A 23,222-nucleotide genomic window follows, 5' to 3' on the forward strand; every position below is an offset into this window, starting at 1 on the left:
GCATGTTATTTCAATTGTTTAATTCGAAATACGGATAATTCGTAATTCGAAGTACAATGTCGGCCCCATTACCGAAATTCAGACTTTTAATTCGAAACTGCCTTTACATTTAAATAGTATGTTACAGAGTAATTTCAACGCGAAATTTATCCGTTCCGCGTCATAATAGAACGCGTGTTCCGGAACGTGGAGGGGTAGCTTTCCGCACTTACACTCACTTCGGTGGGTCTACAGTACACTTCACGATTGCTAAGTTGAATGAAATCGGAATTCTTTTGTATTCAACCGTTTTAAGGAATGCCGTAATAACACACAACAGGCAATGCGTGGGAAAACAGAATCCGCGAACACTGGGGATGCCAACAGTTGACGAGAAAAACGTGGCTCATATAATAAATTCGTAGGCACCGAACAATATTGTCATTGCTGGTGAAACTGCATTGCTTTATTTTCATGCGAGCCCAAATGGTCTTATGGTTTTAAAGGAGAAATTGTCACCCGGAAAATCGTACAAGGGTGAGGGATGGGGGTCATAGTAGTGGGTTGCAATGCACATGGAAGCGAGATACTTTATCCCCGTCATAGGAAAGTTCGATATGCTGCAATGTTTTAAGTGCGTCGGGCACTTTCCATGCCAGTACAAAGCATCTAAAAATGCAAACAGTACAGAAATCCAATAAATAATGCATTTGCACAGGGGAACCAGCATAATTTATCCTCGTCTTTGAATTGTGCAATATTTTTTTAAATTTCGTTGCATGAGGTTATGTTTGTCAGTGATTTATCGAAGTGCATTATTTGAACATTGTAAATGCACCTTGTTGGATACATTTCGGAAATAGTTTTTTCCATGGCATTTGAAAGGTTTAAACTGTGAATCGAGGTGATTGCATGTATTAATGGGTCTTAGAATACTTTGTGACGCGGCAAGTGTTTACATTTCTGAAGTACGAGAGAAGTGTCATGGCGGTAAATCGTACAAGGATAGAGTCGTAGGAAAGTTGGATTTTAAAGGCATCGAGTACTTTCTGTGTAAATACAAGGCATCTAAAATGCATACAGTATAGTAATCCAATTATTAAAGCACTTGCACATGGGAACCAGCATAGATTTCTCCTCATCTTTGAATCGTGCTTTTTTTTTCTTTCTTTCGTTGTGTGAGGTTATGTTTACCAGTGAGATATCCGAGTGCATTATTTGAATACTGTAAATGCACCTTCTTCGATACATTTTGGAAATAGTTCTTTTTTCATGGCATTTGAAAGGTATAAAATGTGAAGCAAGGTTAACTGCATGCAGTAACGGGCCTTAGAATATCTTGTAACGCGGCCAGGGTTGGTACTTCTGAATTGCGAACTGGTGGTTAATTCGAAATCACGTAATTCGAAGTCCGATTTTTGAGTCCCAACGACTTTGAATTAACGAGGTTTTACTGTACTGCTTTCCACCGAAAATAGCCAGTGTAACTCCAATTCATAAGTTTGTTAAAGAATAGTGTAGAATGTTTACATGTATTATTTATAGCTCCTTACAGCCTAGAAGCCATGTGTTCACTGCATAAAATTTGAAGTTATCACATATTGGACCCCTCCTTATATTTTTTTTAAACTGTAAAAGTGGAAGAAAAAAGGGGTCTAATACGCGTGTACCGGGCGAGTTGGCCGTGCGCGTAGAGGCGCGCGGCTGTGAGCTTGCATCCGGGAGATAGAAGGTTCGAATCCCACTATCGGCAGCCCTGAAGATGGTTTTCCGTGGTTTCCCATTTTCACACCAGGCAAATGCTGGGGCTGTACCTTAAGGCCACGGCCGCTTCCTTCCAAGTCCTAGGCCTTTCCTATCCCATCGTCGCCATAAGACCTATCTGTGTCGGTGCGACGTAAAGCCCCTAGCAAAAAAAAAAAAAAAAAAAAAAAATAATACGCGTGTAAATACGGTATACGTCTAAGCTATAAGGGTAATTATTCAGTAGGTTATTTTGGATTTGAGGAGCTAGAATCATTAGGCTGTGTGACAAAACACAAGCTAGAGAATAATCCTAGTTCCACAAAGCTGAGTGAAATGTGCTTTGATCTTTAGCGTAAAACACCAAAGCAAGGTTATGTACACTGACTGACAGAGCAAATGCAACACCAAGAAGGAGTGGTTCGAAAGGGATGAAAGTTGGGGAAAAAACAGAGACGGCACGGACGAATAATTGATGTTTATTTCAAACCGATATGCAGGTTACACAATGCGCACGGCATCGACTCAGTAGGATGTAGGACCACCGCGAGCGGCGATGCACGCAGAAACACGTCGAGTTACAGAGTCAATAAGAGTGCGGATGGTGTCCTGAGGGATGGTTCTCCATTCTCTGTCAACCATTTGCCACAGTTGGTCGTCCGTACGAGGCTGGGGCAGAGTTTGCAAACGGCGTCCAATGAGATCCCACACGTGTTCGATTGGTGAGAGATCTGGAGAGTACGCTAGCCACGGAAGCATCTGTACACCTCGTAGAGCCTGTTGGGAGATGAGAGCAGTGTGTGGGCAGGCATTATCCTGCTGAAACAGAGCATTGGGCAGCCCCTGAAGGTACGGGAGTGCCACCGGCCGCAGCACATGCTGCACGTAGCGGTGGGCATTTAACATGCCTTGAATACGCACTAGAGGTGACGTGGAATCATACGCAATAGCGCCCCAAACCATAATGCCGTGTTGTCTAGCGGTAGGGCGCTCCACAGCTACTGCCGGATTTGACCTTTCTCCACGCCGACGCCACACTCGTCTGCGGCGACTATCACTGACAGAACAGAAGCGTGACTCATCGGAGAACACGACGTTCCGCCATTCCCTCATCCAAGTCGCTCTAGCCCGGCACCATTCCAGGCGTGCACGTCTATGCTGTGGAGTCAATGGTAGTCTTCTGAGCGGACGCCGGGAGTGCAGGCCTCCTTCAACCAATCGACGGGAAATTGTTCTGGTCGATATTGGAACAGCCAGGGTGTCTTGCACATGTTGAAGAATGGCGGTTGACGTGGCGTGCGGGGCTGCCACTGCTTGGCGGCGGATGCGCCGATCCTCGCGTGCTGACGTCACTCGGGCTGCGCCTGGACCCCTCGCATGTGCCACATGTCCCTGCGCCAACCATCTTCGCCACAGGCGCTGCACCGTGGACACATCCCTATGGGTATCGGCTGCGATTTGACGAAGCGACCAACCTGCCCTTCTCAGCCCGATCACCATACCCTTCGTAAAGTCGCCTGTCTGCTGGAAATGCCTCCGTTGACGGCGGCCTGGCATTCTTAGCTATACACGTGTCCTGTGGCACACGACAACACGTTCTACAATGACTGTCGGCTGAGAAATCACGGTACGAAGTGGGCCATTCGCCAACGCCGTGTCCCATTTATCGTTCGCTACGTGCGCAGCACAGCGGCGCATTTCACATCATGAGCATACCTCAGTGACGTCAGTCTACCCTGCAATTGGCATAAAGTTCTGACCACTCCTTCTTGGTGTTGCATTTGCTCTGTCAGTCAGTGTACATCAATAGAATCTGGCCACCAGAATGTTGGGAGTCTCAAGATGTTCACAATAGTAATGTGCTGTTGCTCGATTGATGCTAAGAAGAAAGTTTGATTGGTATATGGAATCGAGACAGTATACAGTACTGTAGTTGTCAATAACGTTCATAATATATGTGGCGATACCATACCTTGAATGGTGCAGTTCACTTACTCTTCTACTGCCTGGTATATTTCCCCTAAAAGTATGCCGATGTTCTTCCACGCTATGGGTTTCCTACAATATGGATATCCCAATATGTTCAGAAGGATCCTGGAGAAGTATTAACTTTTAGAACTGCTTACACCCTCATTGCTGATTTGACATATGATTTACCGAGGGCCCGAAGCCTGTGTGTTAAATGCCCCAAGACCTTAAAAAGACTGCTTTGATTTTAGTAGTGTACTGACTGGGCTATAAAGTCCAGAAGGAAGGTATGGCAGCATTTAATCTACGCCATTTATTCTTGTCTAGTTTACCCACTATGATATCTACCTTTTACTAGAAGCAAAGGTTTCTAAAGGAAAACTACAGTATCAAGGGAGCCATCATGACTACTGGACTTCTATGTTATTGGTCTGACAGTATACTATGTGCTCTATAAGAGGATTTCTGGTATAAGATTGTTGAAAGCTAGCAAGGAGGCAAACATTCCAAATAAACATCTGCAATGTCTCAATAAACATGTATACCATGGTGAATATTGAGATTGATTTAATATTGGGCATAATGAAACGAAGCAATTGAAAAAGTCACTCACACAAAAAATTGTAAGTTCAATTGTCTAACCAGTCAATTTAAATCTTGGACTAGTCACATGTTGTGAGAGCAAAGGTTATAAATTACGCTTTTATTAGAATTGCTGTGGTCACTCATTCGATATGAGCTGCAACCAATAAACCTACACGTAGTATACACTACATTTTTGATGAGTCATATGTCACCAATTGACTGATCAAAGTAAACTTAAGAAAATACTTATACTTACATATATCTTGTTTAACTCGCTCCAATTTATGGGCTGTTTTTCTATTTGTTCTCCATTCTCTCCCTCATCATCACCACGAGAATTTCTTTGATCAGAACCATAATTTCTGGGGCCATCATTGCTAAGCAATTCTTCAATCAATTGTTTAGCTTTGTCACGACATTCTTCTGATCCAGTAAGTCGAACTACTGTAGTTTGACCGAAGTCATCTTGAGAAGGTTTGCCAATCTGAAACAAAATTAATAATTATAATGCTACTGCTGGTGAAAACCAAGTCAAGAAAGGATGTGTGTATTATGTCATTCAAGAAAAGAGAGATTGTGTTTTATGAGAAATTGTGGTGCTGTGTTAAGGCCGAGAGCTATGAACCCTGTTTCCCTCAGCTGTGAGTGTATTATGCTACAACCTGGCGCAAACTTGCAGTTTCCGTGACATGGCGCTTCAAACTTTCTCAAAGTTCAGTGAGATGGAGAGCTTCAAGAAACATCTAAAATATGCTCTTCATTGGGAACTCTGTTTAAGATGTACTTGCTGGAGCAATTGAATTGGCAGCATGTCTGCCAACACCTCCTCTCACCCATGGTCTAGCTAGCAATATAGCCTGTTTTAGCCCACTGGGCTTTGTCATTTGTCACTCAGCTGGGATACCCGTTACCTGTTAGATGATGAGGGTGTCTCAATAAGCAAATACTTTCTCCCTTATTATTTATATTTGGTAGGTAGACCTTGCTCCAGGAATAATTCCCTATTTGTTCTTTTACAAGATATAATTCTGCATTCTTGGAAGAGCCATAGTACCTCTATACGGACAGTGTAAATGTCCTTTCAATTTGCTGAGGCGTTAAAGACTTTTGTTGGAGGTTTGCCCACCCTCCAAAGTAGCTGTTCTTGCAAGCTACTGCATCTGATAGTAGGAGCAAGTGTTTTCTGAACATATCATTATGCAAATTACAATATTCATTCCTCATTTACTTGTTCTCATAGAATGGGACCAGCCCACTGCATAAATGGAGTCTAAATTCAACCTAGGTTTGAGCCATGTGACCTATATTCTTTTCTGACAAAAGCCGCTTCATGGTTTGTGTTAAGTTTTAGCACCCATGTGGCTGCTGTATTTGCGAGAGTGGTGGTGAGGCTCATTACCATATATACCTTGTCATTAGTTAGAATATGTGGTAATCGATCCTTTTTAGAAAGTTGTCTTTCTTCCTTGTTCATTCTTATGGTGCACAGCAATTTCTTGCCCTTCAGCAATTTTTCCTCTGCTTCTTTATCGAAACAAGATTATAGATTATAGTATTTAATATCCTAACCACATCAGTGGTGCCCTGTCTGCACATTTTTGTCAGACAGTTTAAGGAATCCATCCTTCCTACCCTGTCAAATCATTATGCATCTCAAGCTGCACCTTTATTTCTTCACATTTAAACATTTCTTTCCCTCCCCTCCCACCCTCCTAGTTCAATGTAATTTTTCCACTGTTATCTAACTACCAGTCTCATTATTCCTTCATACCTTCCACATTTATCCTTGTTATGTGAAACTCTCCTCTTGTGGTGTCAGCTGATAATCCGTAAGTAAGGTTTCAGAGATTTTGAAAAACATTTTAAAACATATTTCTACGTTTCTCTCAACAACTGAAACATGCAACTTCAGGATGGGAGTAATTGTCAGCACCGAATATCACATTCTAATATAAATTTTACAACTGCAGTATCCATGATGGACTGCCATTTAACATCAGTTCATTTCTTCTGTCCGGCTCCATGGCTAAATGGTTAGCGTGCTGGCCGTTTGTCACAGGGGTCCCAGGTTCGATTCCTGGCAGGGTCGGGAATTTTAACCATCATTGGTTAACTTCGCTGGCAAGGGGGCTGGGTGTATGTGTCGTCTTCATCATTATTTCATCCTCATTACGACGTGCAGGTCGCATACGGGTGTCAAATCAAAACACCTGCATCTTGCGAGCCGAACTTGTCCTTGGACACTCCCGGCACTAAAAGCCACACGCCATTTCGTTTCTTCTCAATCAATATAAATAAACTCTATTCATAAAAAGCAGAATTGTAAGTTTTCACACCCAGATCACCATTAACGTTTCAAAACTTTGAATTAGGATCATTGTAGACAAATGAGGTAATTCACCTAATTAATACTGCAAAATATAAAATTAGTACTTCAATTTATTTTATCTTTACTAGTTTCAGCCTTTGATATTAGGCCATCATCAGCAATAAGATATTAAAAACACTTAAACTAATTGGCAACATAAATAATAAATAAATAGCATAATACATGAATACAGTTCTTATCTAACATTCAATATCCACTCAAATAAGTCACTGTCTTGAGGATATAACAAAACACATGGGAATTCTTATGATCTGTTGGTATACTTCAATAAATCACTGTGTTGAAGATCTGTAAATAATTTGTTGAACACTTGTACAAAATTAAAAGCAATTGGTGAAAAATTTAGATTGAATAGATTGATGTTTAAATTAGATCTTAGATGATTATGTTATGAAACAACTTTGTTTCATAATTTTGTTTTAAACTGAGAAAGTAGGATCATATAAAGAGAGTAGAATGGTTTGATGAGGAATGCTTAACACTAATTCAAGAGAGGAATGAAGCTATGAAAAGAATGATTCAAAGGAGGACAAGGCAAACAGTGGAAGAGTACAGGGAGAAGCAGAAAAAGAGCAGATATGTAGATAAAAACAAGAGCTTTCGAGAGGAAGAGAGTAAAAAAAAACTGGATGAAAGGAAGGATATAAATGAAGTATGAAAATTCTATGAGAGAACAAAAGAGGATTTCAACCAGAGTGGTTTTATTTAAAGGACAAGGATGGAAACCTCATCAGCGACAAAAACTAAGTGCTCAAGATGGCAGGAGTATTTTTACAAGTTACTCAATGGAAATAATGAGGATGACAGAGAAAAGGTAAACATCAATAATGATGGGGAAGAAAGAGAATTGAATCAGAAGTCAGGAGAGCAGCCAGATTTAGAAGGGATCAAGATTGCAATTAAAGTATTAATAATAATGTTATTTGCTTTACGTCCCACTAACTACTTTCTAAGGTCTTCGGAGATGCCGAGGTGCCGGAATTTAGTCCCGCAGGAGTTCTTTTACATGCCAGTAAATCTACCGACATGGGGCTGTCATATTTGAACACCTTCAAATACCACCGGACTGAGCCAGGATCGAACCTGCCAAGTTGGGGTTAGAAGGCCAGCGCCTTAACCGTCTGAGCCACTCAGCCCGGCAATTAAAGTATTAAAGAACAATAAAGTCCCATGTGAAGGTGGAATGGAGATATCTTGGGATATGAGGGAGAGGGAATAGAGAAGGCTTTTCATGAATTGAAGGTGGTCTAGATGAAGGAGGAAATGCCCAAGGATTGCATAGTGGGTATAATTTATCCAATACACAAGATGGGAGAAAGATGGTATGTGGAAATTACCAAGGGATCACTTTGCTGGATGGAACTTACAAGGTTTTTGGCACCTCACAACTAGAATTCTGGATACTAAGGGATTATTAAGCAGGCTTTAGGGAAAATGGTACACTGGACAGATATTATGAAAATTACTGGGGAAATTTTACTAGTATGACGAGCAATTTCATCAGCTGTATGTCGATTTTAAACAGATATATGGCTAAAAAGTTAAAATAGCCAAATTAAGCAAAGATACTGATTTCCTCAAACAAGGTATAACCTATGATCTAACAACTAATTTTCTCAAAGTTAATACTAAGAAACATAGATCCTTTTTTCAAACTATGAAAACTCAAACCAGAACTTATAAAATCTGGTTACAAGATGAAATTAGATTTTTATATAAGAAGAAATATTTTCTTACGAACAGATTATATGAGACTTATCTCGAGATAACTAACCTCCTTTCTTATGCTCAATGGAATATTTTTCAATCTTATGCTGATTATAGACTACAATCCATGTTATCAAAAAAACATCAGATTCTAGAGAAAAAATTAAAATTCTTAAAAAGAATCTTAAATTCACTACCATTCCAGCCAAAAGAACATACACTCCCTCTGACAGATTTGCTCAGTTTCACTCCACTGTTATCAATCTCTCTAAAGTGACATTAAATGATAATGAGACTTCCATATTGAGCAAGGGTCTGAAACACAACTGGCCCTCTTCCAGCTTTCTCAATGACGTCATCACATGCTACTATTCTCTCCATTCCTTTGATATTGTTAGTATGTACCCAAGCATCCCAATTTCAAAAATTTGTCCCATTAATCACAACAAATAAACACAGTGACCTGAGCCCGCTAGAAATTTAAGATTTCATCTCTATTCTAAACATGGTTTTGAATAACAATTATTTCACATTTGACAATACCATTTATCAGAAAGATGGGTTAGCTATGGAATCGCCAGCATCAGGCACCCTAGCTGAAAACTACCTGAATCATTTAGAACACACCAAAATTAATAACATCTTTAGTAATATTTTTTTGGACAAGATATGTAGATGACCCTCTTGTGATCATGAACGAAAGTTCAACTGACACCATCACCACTCTATCCAATCTTAATCACACTGACCCACATATCAAGTCTACACTTGAATCAGAAAACAATAAAAAACTCAATTTTGATCGAACGATCATCAGACAACCTGGTTCATTGAGCTACAAGATTTTTAGAAAACCAGCGCAAACCACTAACAATCCATCCAGATTTCATACACCCACATACCCATAAATATGCAGCATACTATAGTATGGTACACCGTGCTTTTAGCATCCCGCTGTTTAAGAAGAACTCAAAAACAAATTAAACACCATTCGAAGTATAGCTAAATTTAATGGCTACAACAGCTCCTTTATAGAGAAAAACATTAATAAACAAACACTAACCACCTTAACAAAAGAGAAAACTCACACAACAATTTTGTTTATCTACTTTTACGTTTAGTAACAAACAAGTCTACCAAATCACAAACATATTTAAAAAGCATGACGTCAAAAAGCCTTCAAAACTTGTTAACAGAAACACGTATTTTACACAATACCAATTATTTTAATCATAGCAACAAGTTCACCAAGTCAGGTGTTTATAGACTCAATTGCAGTAATTGTGACGTATCTTATGTCGGTCAAACAGGTAGCCGCTTCCATAGAAGATACTTAGAGCATGTTAACGCCTTGAAATATAACAGATTTTCGGCCATGGTTGATACTAACCATAAGTTCACTACTATCAACCAAGACATGAAAATTCATAAAAAGGCCACCTGCTCAATATTATGGAAAATTGTTTTAACCATCTGGAACAGTTTTTCAATCCTAACTTCAATATAATGAAATATCAAAGAAATCGAACATTTTATTTGACCTTTTAATTCACATCTTTAGTAATCATGACTCTGATAAGAATTATTTCTTTTATAATCTCTTTAAATTCCCCTTTCAGCAGCAGTCTTTCTTTCCGCATCCTTCAGCCCTACCTTAGACACCCCTTCTCTCCTTCTCCCCTCCCTTCTTTAGCCTCCCCCCACCACCATCACCCCCTCCTCAACCTATCACTCCTTTGTTTCCATTGCCTGCTTCCTACAACATGTCAATGCTTGTTCCCTATCCGCTCCGGTGGGATTCGAACCCACTATCTCCCAGATGCAAGCTCACAGCTGTGTGCCCCTAACCGCACAGCCAACTCGCCCGGTACGGGAGATCTCAATTTACCAAATGTCAATTGGGAAGGTAATGCAAACAACAGGAAGGAAGACCAACAAATGGCAAGTAAGTTAATATGGGAAGGACAGCTGACTCAGAAAGTGATGGAACCAACTAGAGGGAAGAATATTCTGGACGTGTGCTGGTAAAACCCGATGAGCTCTATAGAAAAACCAAAGTAATAGATTAGCGATCACGAAGCTGTTTTTGCTGTAGTTAAAAATAAATGTGTCAGAAAGGAAGGTCTTAAAAGTAGGACTATTAGGCAGTACCATATGGCTGATAAAACAGGCATGAGGCAGTTTTTAAAACGTAACTATGATCGGTGGAAAACAGTAAATACAGACTTTGGGATGGGTTTAAAGCAATTGTCGCAGAATGTGAAAAAGAGGTTTGTACATTTAAAGGTGGTAAGAAATGGTAAGGACCCACTATATTATAACAGAAGTAAAGAGACTAAGGAGATGCAGATTGGAAAGAAATAGAATTAGAAATGGCTGTGGAAGTACGGATAAATTGAGGGAACTTACTACAAAATTGAATCTAGCAAAGAAGGCAGCTAAGGATTACATGATGGCAAACATAATTCGAAGTCATACAAATTTTAATGAAAAATGGAAGGGTATTTATAGGTACTGTAAGGCAGAAACAAGTTCCAAAAAGGACATTCCAGGAATCATTAATGAACAAGGGGAGAGTATGTAAGAATCTTCAAAAAGGCAGAAGTACTCAGTCAGCAGTATGTAAAGATTGTTGGTTACAGGGATAATGTCCAGTTAGAGGACGTCAATAATACTAAAGTCAAGTATTAAAATTTACCTATGATAATGACATTTACAATAAGATACAAAAGTTGAAAACTAGAAAAGCGGCTGGAATTGATAAAATACCAGGGGATATACTAAGGACAATCGACTGGGATATAGTACCATATCTGAAGTACTTATTTGATTATTATTTGCATGACGGAGCTATACCAAATGAATGGAGAGTTGCTATAGTAGCCCCTGTGTATGACGTGCTAGGGTAGACATGGAGGTTAGGAAACAAAGAAAGCCTATGAAGATAAAGAGATGAAGATACTGCTATTTGCAGATGATGTGATCTGGGGAAAGGACAGCAAAGAAGTGCAACATCAACTAGATTTACTGAACGAAAAAATTGAGAAGTATGGCATGAAAATCAGTACAGAAAAAAGTAATACTATGGTGATGTTCAAGAGGGGAAAGGCAAAGAAAGGTCAGTATGAAAATTGGAAGTCGGAGCCTGGAAATTGTGGACAGCTTTAAATACCTAGGAAGTTAATTAATGCAAAATGCTAGGGTGAACATGGAGATTAGCAGGAGGGTACAGCAGAGTAATGCATTCTGCCAAAGTGTATGAAAACTTGTTTGGAGCAAAGAAGTAGGAAAAATAAAGAAATAATGTACAAAATATACTATGTACCCATACTGACTTATGCAGCTGAGACTTGGACTTTGACGAGCAGGCAGGAGAGTAGAATTCAAGCCAGTGAGATGAAATTCTAAGAAGTATGATAGGAAAGACAGAGTGAGAAATGAAGATGATAGGAAGGAAGTTGGGATAGGAAAGCTAAGTGACAGAGTTGAAAAGAATGAATGAAGGTAGTTTGGACATGTAAAGAGGATGGAGGAGAATAGAATTCCAAGACAGATGCTGGAAGCAAAGTGCAAGGGCAAGCAAGCAAGAGGAAGACCTAGAACAAGGTGGATTGAATCAGTGAAGAGCAGCATAAGAAGACTAAACTTAGACTGGGACAAGATCATGGAAGAAGATTGGTGGAAGGAAAGAGGAAGATGGAGTAATGCCATAAATACTCCAACCCGGCAGGAGCTGGATAAGGGAAAATAATGATGATGGATTCCTCTGATGAGGTCGACGTCAGGAAGGGCATACAGTCGGAAAAACTCGCTACTAAGATTCGTCTTACTTCATACTCTACCCCGTAGAGAAAAGGGGTAAGGGTATCAAATTCTCATATTATGCAATATTGATATAAAATAACTCAATGGCCAGTCATTTGTCTCTGTCAGTTGAGCAGTAGGCCTACCACACAGTAAACCTGATCACTGCTTTCATTTTCATTGCCTTCCGCCGCTAACTTCCCTGCTACTGGCATGTCGTCATTCCAAATGAAGTCATCTTCACTACTATCTCGTCAGCCATGTACTGCAACCGAGACCATTTGAAGTCCTGTCTTTTCGAACCTTTTAAAAACAGTTTCTGGAGATGGTCTCTGATATTCCGAACTGGAGTATTTGTAGAAGAAACCACTCCTTAATAAAGCTGTGTTGTTGAAAGCGTGCCAAACAACCAGCTGATAACTAGCGTATGTTACGAGCTGTATTTCCGAATGTCATACATACTGACTGGAAGCATTCTTTTGGTAACTGCGGCTGTTGAACAGAGACCCTTATTTTTAAATACATTTCATGCCTGATCTCTACATTTATCACATCAGGATTTCCCGAAACAGCTGTAAATGAGACAAGAGAGACTGCATTGTTTAGGTCAGGTATGTTACTAAATGGCCGGCTAGTGTCGAAGTTCAATGGCGGAAAGAATAAACATAAACAGGAAAGTTTGCTGCATTAATGGATAACTACAGGTGTGGCAGTATTGAGTTTATTATCATAATGTTTAATTTTGTACGTTCGTTGTCTCCCACTTTTTATTAACGCATACCCGAGTACGTTTTGACATCTCCAAAAATAATTGAAAGTAAGTAGGGACATAAAAAAATCAAATTATTATTATTATTTGTTAGGCACGTTGGCCAGTAAAACAATTGTGATTGGATTGTTTTTATCACATTTTAAATCTACTTCTCTCCCAAAAAACCCTATATTGGCCCGAGTTACGAGATATTAAACGATCACCTTGTTAATGATCTCGCCTTCCTGCATTAATAAACCTAGCAACCACCATGAATATTTCTTAAATAAAGTAAACTTGTTTCCTCATCCAGAGGTGATGCTGTTCTTTTTTAGACAGGCCTCCAGTGAAAGGGAGTTGCCAGTACCATTTTTACCACAAATCAACCTTCCTGCCATTCGTAAATATCTCTGAACACGGTACCGGGAATTGAACTCACGCTCCCAAGAACGGCAGCTAATTGTGCGAGCTATTACGCTGGTGGACATTCTTAACTACAAAACACAGACATATATACATAAACGATGCGTGCTTACAATGCACAGGTCAGACACAAAACTATTCACCTATTTGTGCAATGTCATCAGAGCTGCAGTAGGTCTATGCTGCGGAGACAGACATTTCTTACTACAAAACACAAATGAACTGCACGACTTCGACGCGTTTTCCATATGGATGAAACTATTCACAAATTTGTGTGGTCATTAGAGCTGCATAAGGCTTGTACCTGCTTCGAAACTGAATTGTTGCTCTTCTCTGGCAAATTACGTTGGGGGGTCTTGTTTGAGAGAATTTTTTTTCATTTCCTTCGTCTTGAAAAGCCAAGGGGGGGGGGGGGGGTCTAATACACGAATAAATACAGTACTGTATGTATGTATGACGAGTTAGTTGGATCCCCGATAGTTCCACCATGTGTTATTACAGAAAGCCTGGACACTACCAAAGAGGCATAAAAAAAAGGAGTGATCTCCCACTGCTTTCCACCTAACTACAATGGACGCACCCTCACACAATTCATTACAGCAACTGGTTGTACAAGGAGCAGTATTACTTACATCACTGACACCAGTCACTTTTATATTGTCAAAGCCAAAGGTGAGACCAAAACAAGCTGATGAAAGTAAAATTGTTTTAACCCATACTACAGGATACATTGCACCCTCAACACTATATCTCATAGATGAGTTACTATAGACAAGTTAAAAACCATATGTCTGATTTGAACATACCTGAATTCGGGCTCCACTTAGTTCTTCTAATTCCCGTATCTTTGAGCCACCTCTTCCAATAACTTTTCCAACATCACCAGAATTCACATTTACAGTACTTTCTTCAGATTTCCTCGTGTCATAACTATTTGAGTTTCTTCCTCCTCCATAGCTATCATCTGATGTGTTGCTGCGCCAATTAGTGTTTCCTCCTCTTACACTACCAGTACCAAATCCTCCTCGTCTACCTTCACCCCTTCGCTGACGACCACCATCTTCTCGCCTATCACCCCATCCTCTACCTCGCATGCCATTACCACTTCCTCCTCTTCCTCTGCCACGTCCGTATGTTTGGGAATACACTGGTCCAGAAGAGGTATTATCTTCTTCATTGGATTCCCAACCATCATTCATCGTGTCTGTTCACAGAAATACGTAAGAATAAACAATCTGCCTGAAAGCACATACCCTACACACATTTACAGAGGGAGCAAGAAAGAAAGAAGACTTGGGACAACCAAGTTGTCAAACCTTTCCAGGTTTTAACAGTTGCTTTAGAACACAAATATGGTATATTTGAAAAAGTAATGTGTTTAATTCTGATTCAATTTAATTAGATCAGTCATCATACAGAAAGAAAAAAAATGAGTGAGCCTGAACATTTAAACACAATAACAATTGTAAAATCAAACAAATCTCATCAGTTCCATGAGAAGAATTAAAAGATGAACTATGATCTCAGGAACCACGTGTAGGCATTTTGATTCAAAATCATTTAGTCTGCCTGCATGTCAATTTTAATGTTCCATTTTATGCTTCCTGATGGCAGAGAAATGGACTCCTGTTTTGCAGTATCTATGGCCGACCTTGCAATTAATTTTGATAGGTAAACACGAAATATGTCACCAGAGATCTCATGTCAACATCAAGAGACATAGAATACCAATTATTTTTTTCTGTCCTTAAAAATCCGACCAAATCTGCCAGGTTTAAGCCATGATCTAGGGATCTGGAGGCTGACACACTACCATTGATCCACAGAGGGAGCTAGCAAAATCATTAAAAAGAGATATTCCTCAGTTTGACTGGTTGCAATCTGTAGCACAAATTTCATAAGTGCCTTGCATTCTTTCGGCTTTAACCAGCCAGGTTGCTTGTAATGCAGTTATGTGACATCTTGTGTTACAGCAAAAATCATACAAATGCGTTATGTGTCCTTTGGAAATAAATGATAAGCATGCTGAAAAGATCATATATGACTGAGAAAGCAGATTCTAAGATTCTGAACTTAGATTTTTCAAACATTTAGAAATAGGAGATTATAGTTCCACCTGGTGTATCATACAAGAAAACTTAGTTGTTCCAATACATGAGGTGTCCACAAACAGGTAAGGTCAAGAGGTAGTCCAAAATCTTTAATAGAGAACTTGTTATAATTTGTTACAACATTGTCTCCAATTATTCATTAGTTTTCATAGTTTTTGGTATCCTGTACCAGTATCTATATGTTTTATCTTACTAAAACTATTCAATATCAGGCTGTGACTAACAGACCAGCAGTCCAGTCACTGAATACTTTAAATTTCATAACATTTTCAGCATTTAAGGAAGAATATGACAAATTATAGATTGTAGGCACAGAAGTGGTATGAAAAATCAACACATTTTGGGCCAAAAGTCGATATATGGAACTAATATGCATGTTACAGAGATGAGTTATTTGTAAGGTTCAACCTATTCAATACCAATTACGTGTTGTATAGATGTTATTTACAACATTTATTTAACATGGGACCGGTTTCGACATTTAAATGTCATCATAATGGTATGGCATGGTATGGTACGGCTGATGATGACATTTAAATGTCGAAACCGGTCCCATGTTAAATAAACGTTGTAAATAACATCTATACAACACGTAATTGGTATTGAATAGGTTGAACCTTATAAATAACTCACCTCTGTGATCTCAGTTCAATACAGAAATAACAATGAAGCTTATATCTTTGAATAATATGCATGTTCTCAACTTGCTCTTTTTAGAGTATCAACAGACAATGGTATTAATGTCACCTTTTATCTGATTAAGTGTTCAGTTTTGGATACAGACTACATGGAATATTTTTAAAAACTGTTTGTGTGTGGTTTTTATACATTTTATAGTCCCTAACTTATTGAGATCCAACTCCATTGAACTGTCTTATCTGATCATGTGCCGTATTAAGGCGGGTACAGACATGTGCTGCTAACTCTGTAACGTACCCACGTCGCGCGCCAAGGTTAAACGGGACAATGTTACGCACCGTGGTTGCGAGGTAAACTTTTCTACCCCACGCCGCAGGTCGTAACGCGTAACCTACCAGCATTCCACCAGTTGAGACAGTGCAGCTTTGAAAGTTGAACATACCTGCAGCAGCCTATATTTATTTGCATTATGCAACCAAACGGAAACATAGGCGAAGGTGGCAAACTCGGCTATATTCACGTAGAACTACATATGGTGGTTCAAATTTGCGTTTCAATAAACATCGCACATTCGCGTGCATTTCTCATATTAATAAACATCGATATTTCACTTGAAAGCGGTTCAATGAGAGGACTTCAGGTCACGAATGTACAATGCTGAAATGGCGGGATCTTAAAACAAATTACTGAAGTTCACCAAAAAATAAGATAAAATCAGGAGAAATAATAGAATAATCGGGAGGCGGGAAAGACTGTCAAAAATCGGGACTCTCCTGCCTAAATCAGGAAAGTTGGCAGGTATGTCACTCTCTGCTGTTACTAATCACAAACCTATTGTGTACCTAACATAGTGGTACTACTTGCAAGTAAAGGCAACCCACGGTGTTCCCAGCGTGATGGTACTAATCACAGTACTTTCAGGGTTCTAATACAATCATCCCTTGGTCACCCTTTTCAGTCGCCTCTTACGACAGGCACGGGATACGGTGGGTGTATTCTTCTTCTGCGTCCCCAACCCACAGGGGGTAGACAGAGAGAAAAAAAGAAGAAAAATGATCCATCACTTCGAAAAATGAAGTAACGGACGCCACGAAGGGCATGAAAATGAAAGACTCCCTTAGCCCCAAATGCTCTAATACCGCTGGGGTCGGAAAAGAACAAGAGTTGACGAAGGGAGGTCGGACAGGATAGATGAAAGTGAGGAACCTGGCACAATAAGCAGAAGAGCCCTGTGGTTGTCAACCCACACTCCCAAGTTGAGAGCCCATGGGGGCAACAAATTGATAACTAGAAACAACTTATGCTACTGGTGACCAAGAAAATACAGATCTCAAGAAATGGGGTTTATGACAAGGAGGCTAATCAGTAGAACTTCAGCAACAAACTACTCCTGTTTACACTAGCCGTCACTGTCTTTAGCCTTAGAGTGTGTTACCATCCCCTTTCCTAATGTCCGCCATTGATATAGTGTATATTCAAACACTTTGTTGATGCCTTTTCACTGTATTATATCAATAGCCTATATTACATCCATAAGAGTTTCTTTACTCTTGTGTAGTCCTATTCTCCTTTCTAGCATTCTGTATTTGATGCACATATTCATAAACCTGTTTGATCGCCATACATTACATATTAAATTTAGCAAATGCCAAAAGTGTCAATTTGCAGCATGTGTGAATATTTCTCAGAATAAATCAATTTAGGGCCACAGGATATTTTTTTATTAATACAACTTCCCCATGCGAAGGCTGCCACAAGGACAAAGTATGTCGACTACACAGTACTTTGTCCTCTAAGTTACTGTTGAGTTTGCTAGTGTGCCAGATACAAATAACCACCACAAGTCTCAGGAATAAATTTGCAATGAACATGGGATATGGCATGATGTATGGTTCTTCAAATGTTATATAGATGATTGCAGAGTATGGTCACTGAACCTCGTATTGCGGCGATAGCAATGTCGTGTCCGGCTGAGACCGAGAGAATCCCATAGCTGTACAAGAAATTTAGGGATTGTGCCTTGAGCTCCAATCATGAGTCCACAGATGGAGATATTGTCTAGGTGATATTTATCTTTATAGTAGTTTACAGTTGGCTGGTAAATTAACTTCTTTTCGGCGTCCACCTCTTCGGCCTGTCCAACGTGTGACTCAAAGCGTATTGTGGGATATAAGATTAGTCCTTGCTTGCTAGCTGGTTGAAAGGCTATCATGTCAATACGCCTGTTACTCCCGTCGGTAGCTAGGCCAGAGACCTCTTCGTGCAGCGTGATCCCTCAGCGAGGTCGCAATCGTGTGTCGTATTGTATGATGGCAGGAATTTCCCAATACCTCCCCATGAGGACAGGCTCCCAGGACATGGGCAAGAGTTTCGTGCTCTCTGTGGCAACGCCGACAGAAGGTGTTGTCCTGGGACCTTCCCGGCACGGAGCGAACGGCGCACACATTCGCTGTCATCTTGATGGCCTCTCTCCATTCTGCACAGGATAAGCCTCGGTGATCTCTTATCCATTTGTTACCTGGCGTGTATTCCTGGAAGGGTCCAACGCCCTTTCCTTTGTGTGTAAACTTCGTCCATGACTGAATTTCTCTGTCTCGTAGTATCTGTCGGACCTTCCTTACGTTGGGAAGATGGCTACTGGCTACTTTTGGACATAACTTGATCATTCATTTCTATGCCTAGATCTTGCAAACAAATTGTATGTTCTTGCTCCAAGTTCCATTAATGTAGCCATTATTTGCAAGCGATAATTTATTACAGATGTTAATATGCTGTAGTTTGGCTTCCCAAGTGGCGCGAAACAAACCGAGGCCTTTATACTTCCTTTCAGTGTACACCATGTGATCTGGAACGTCTGCTGGTAGTTGTAATAATTCTTTAGTTCCACTCTTTAATATTTTATCTGCATCTGATAAAGTTTGAGGTATCTTGTTTAGGGGAGTAACTTGGAGTGGGTAAATAAGAGTAGGTGATATTGAACTATTTAAAATTGAATTTCTGGTCAGATTGCAGCAATGGTGAGCTAACAAGGGTGTCAATCATGTTTCGCGTCTTGTCAAGTACGGCTTGTGGATCCAGTTTAAGTTCATTGATGAAATTCACACCTAAGTAACGAATCGCACTTCCGTTGCACTGTGATTCAATTTCACAGTCATTTATGATATTTTCCTCCATTAGCCGACCTTTTTTGATAGAAAGACAAGCTGATTTTGAAGCGCTGATATCCAGGCAGAGTCCCTTAAATCTTTCTATGGCGATCCTGGCTAGTTCAGCAACAGATTCAGTGATTTTCCCAAATATTACCATATCGTCGGCGAAACACATGGGGAGGTTAGGCTCCTCATTTGCAATTGAGTAACCGTAACTCCCTGCTAAAGAATCTTCAGATAGTTCTTACACAATATGATTGGTAGCGATGTTATATAATGCCAGTGACAAAGGGGAGCCTTGAAGCAAACCACGATTAATTTTGATGGGTTTTTCCCCTGTTTTCGTGTCTGTATCTGCGTTACGTTTCCCTCGTGTAGAGCAATTAGCAGCCTCGTCAGTTTTTCGGGCACTCCGACCAACTCCAGTGTGCTCTGGAGCTGCGCATGTCTGACGCTGTCCGAAGCTGTTTATCAAGAACTTTCTCGATGACTCGTCTAATAACTGAGCATATAGTAACTGGACGCCAGTTACTGGGATCATTTACGTAACCTCCTTTATGAACCAGAATTGTATGGGCTTTCTTGAAAGTCACTGGCACTAACCCTGTTGTTAGCATTTTAGTGACGATGATTGCGATTATCTCTGAAATCGTGCTGTTTTTAATAGCTCGGATTTAGGTTATCAATACTATAAACCTATTAGTATAAAAACTATAGCCCATTCCATGTTAAGAAAACAGTATTGCTCTTATGGATCTACAGGGACTTGGACATTATTCCTCGGAATTAAGGAATATTATAATGTACTTTATATTGTTTTATGGAAGAAAGAAAATGCTATGGATGAGACATGTTATTGCCCGTGAGTTATTAAAACAACTACTTAACATCCTCTGTTTAATAAATACATTCCCAGGGAGGAAGCACAATGGCAGGAACAGCCATCGCTTTGCCTTCCTTCATTTTCCTTCTGAGCTGCTCTGGTACATGCAACGCATAATCCGTTACACTGTGAATCGCCAGCAGCTTATCACTGTTGAAGAAAAGTAATTATTTATTTGTGTGTGTATACTAATATTCTTGTACTGTTCAGCAGTAGTTTTTAAATGCTATTTGTTTGGGGCATCGATCCACGTGGATCTTTTGCCCCTACTGGCACCATACTGTATAAACCTGTGTGTAATTGAAATGGCGGTAGTGTGGAATGGTGTGTGTGAGGAAAGGAAGATTAAGGATGTCACGAATACCCAGTCCCCAGGCCAAGGATATTAACGATTACAATTTAAAACCCCTGACCCAGCCGGGAATCGAAGCCGGGGCCGCCGGATGTCAGGCGGACGCGTTGCCCCTTACACCGTGGGCCCGGACTCAGCAGTTGTTACTGAAAATTTTGATGCTGTGATGTGCAGAGATACATCACGGCATGACTTGTACTGATACAGAAATTTGCTATGATTTTTATGTGTGCTTGGTTTTGTTATTTAGCTTTTGTTTCTTATGTGCATTTTATTTTGCCACATTTTTACCTCTTTTTCACGAGCGCATTTAATTGTTACCATTCTTTTCGTGGGGCAACTGACAGCACAGTACTACCCGGCGTTGGCTGGGCAAATTTATTAAATGCAATTAACTGCACCTCCCACCCCAAGCCTATAAAAATTGCCTGTTGTCCATCTCCCAGTTTGCCATGAACTTCAATACTGAGGTCTTGTATGTGCAGTACTTTACCCTTGTTGCTGTAAAAACCTGAACACCCCATCCCCTGCCCCCTTTACAAACATTGTACCTTAAGATTTTAAAAAACTGCAGCTTAGTTTTTCTTCCTTCTTTTATTTTGAACTTAAATACCGAGTTCCACCAATATATGTGCCACAGTTTTCCCGTGATGCTGTTTAGCAGAGCCGTTCAATATGCTAACCCTGTTGTCATAAGAGCAATACTGTTTTCTTAACATGGAATGACCTATAGAACTTGTATCAAAGGGTTGTGTGTAACCAATTGCAGTTTAGGATTCAGATAAGTTCCCCAGGTCTTCAAAAAAGTGGGTTACGGTACACATTACCGATATCTCCAGTTCACTTAAACGCGCTGTGATAGGCTATTAGATATGCTCATTAAGGTACAAGGAAGCAGTAGAGGTGTGAAAATACGCGGTTTTAGTACTACTGCCTGAAAATTACCTTCAAACCAAGTAGACAAGGTATGTATGCCATTACCTGAACAACAGATTTGTAAACATTTCCTGCCAAATGAAAATAGTACGATCACACAAAATGACTGTGCACGGATAGAAATAAGAGAAAAAGAAAGCTTATTAGTAACATGAAGATGAAATTATAAAATAAAAAATACAAGATTATGAACAAAAAAAGTAAATAAGATGCTGCCTGCTATACAGAATGAAAATGATCAGCTTCCCTTCAATCCCCTAGGTAAGCCTACACCACTTATATCAGGATCATATAAACTAAACATCATTCCAAGATGGCAATAATAGGTGAAACCGTATTAACAATGACAATTTTTCACTGTAAAGAAACTGATAATTACCTTTTACCCCTTGAAACAACAATCACTACCATCATCCACCTTATTAAACTTATATACAAAATCATCAGCTACTGATCTGAAGAATTCACAAGATGTAGGAAATGCTATAAAACATATTCCCATTGGCAGATAATATATCAAAAATTTATATTTCAAATTTGATTTTCATGTTATCAGATGAAATTCTTGACACCTGTAGAATGTTCTTAACTAGAAAAAAAGACTGAGCTATTCCTGTAACACGAAAGCACCTACAGGTAGGCCCATTTTCACAATATTTAACTGCAATATATAATATATATATATATATATATTAAAACTAGCAAAATTCAGTAAATAAAAAAGTTCCTAATTTTTTTACCATCCACCCTCTCCATATTGTCATCTTAGTAACGAAAGAAGTATTAAAGTTTACGCTGCACATCTGAAATAAACACATTTCTTTCAGAATATGTTAATGTTTAAAACAAACCAACTGCCTATAAAATTTACCCAAAATTCTATAAAATGGCTTCAGACAATACGCATTACCAGTAAACCGGCCTCACGCCTTTTCTGCGTACTTTACACAAAACTACAAGCTGCTGAAATACACAGTAACAACGTAAATTCTTTCTCGTTAAAAAGAAAAAACACGATACCACAAAAAATTTTCAGGAAATCATTCTAAATGGCTTGAACTTCACCTGAAGGCAGCACGGCAACACTCATTACAGATATTCTTACAAATTGTAGGGAAAAAGGAGACCAGAGCACTAACTTGTTTTTTTTAGAATGTACTAGACAAATATGAATAAGGAGTGTAAGCTGTCAAACCACACTACACGGTACAAACTTCAGAAAACGTCAAACGTCAAGCTCACGCAGTAACTCCAAACTTCATATGGCGCTGCCAGGGAATCAGACAACATTTGTTCTCGATCGCAAAAGGAAATAGAGAAAAAAAAGACTTTCGATATAAGTTCACCAACATTGTCTGCTCAAATCCAGTTTTCTTTTCTTCTTCTTCTACTTCGGTATACATCGCTAGGGAACATTGAAAATTTTCTACAGCCTTTAAACTCCTGCATTATAGAAACAATGAGCATTAGTATCATAAAATACTTCAAATAGCAATGTAATCAAATCCCCAGTTGGATGAGGGAATTTTAATATTTCCTGTCCTGCTAGACTGAAGAAGGAAACGGTGTATCGGCGGGGATTTCAAACAATTACTTCGCTATAGCAGATTCGCCCGTTGGGGCATACGAGAGTCAGGCTCCTTTGACAATGCAAACGTAACCGAAAACTGAACAACGTGATGTAACCGTAAAATGTGCGTTATTTACAATGCAGGACCGTAAGTATGCAAAATGTACACAACAGACTATCAAAATACTGCCGTGTTATTATCAGCTACCGGTATAGCATTAGAGTGCACCATC

The 23,222-nt window shown here is 39.6% G+C and overlaps 1 protein-coding gene across 5 annotated transcripts in view; it reads right to left on the bottom strand.

Moving 5' to 3' along the window:
• The window catches only part of LOC136862759 (probable ATP-dependent RNA helicase DDX43), a 272,457-nt gene extending 249,759 nt beyond the window's left edge, over positions 1–22,698 (bottom strand). The window contains exons 1-3 of one of the 5 annotated variants that reach the window (XM_067139022.2): positions 22,634–22,698; positions 14,156–14,553; positions 4,532–4,759 (exon numbers count right to left, since the gene is read on the bottom strand). In XM_067139022.2, the coding sequence (XP_066995123.1) occupies positions 4,532–4,759; positions 14,156–14,548 (621 nt within the window). In that variant the 5' untranslated portion in view covers positions 14,549–14,553; positions 22,634–22,698. Of the gene's footprint in view, positions 1–4,531; positions 4,760–14,155; positions 14,554–21,798; positions 21,822–22,484 lie in introns of those variants that run through there. The other 4 variants (XM_067139003.2, XM_067138995.2, XM_068225730.1 and 1 more) reach the window with 4 other exon arrangements.
• Between the last annotated feature and the right edge of the window lie 524 nt (positions 22,699–23,222).

This window comes from Anabrus simplex, chromosome 1, assembly GCF_040414725.1.
Source record: "Anabrus simplex isolate iqAnaSimp1 chromosome 1, ASM4041472v1, whole genome shotgun sequence".
Classification (NCBI taxonomy): domain Eukaryota; kingdom Metazoa; phylum Arthropoda; class Insecta; order Orthoptera; family Tettigoniidae; genus Anabrus; species Anabrus simplex.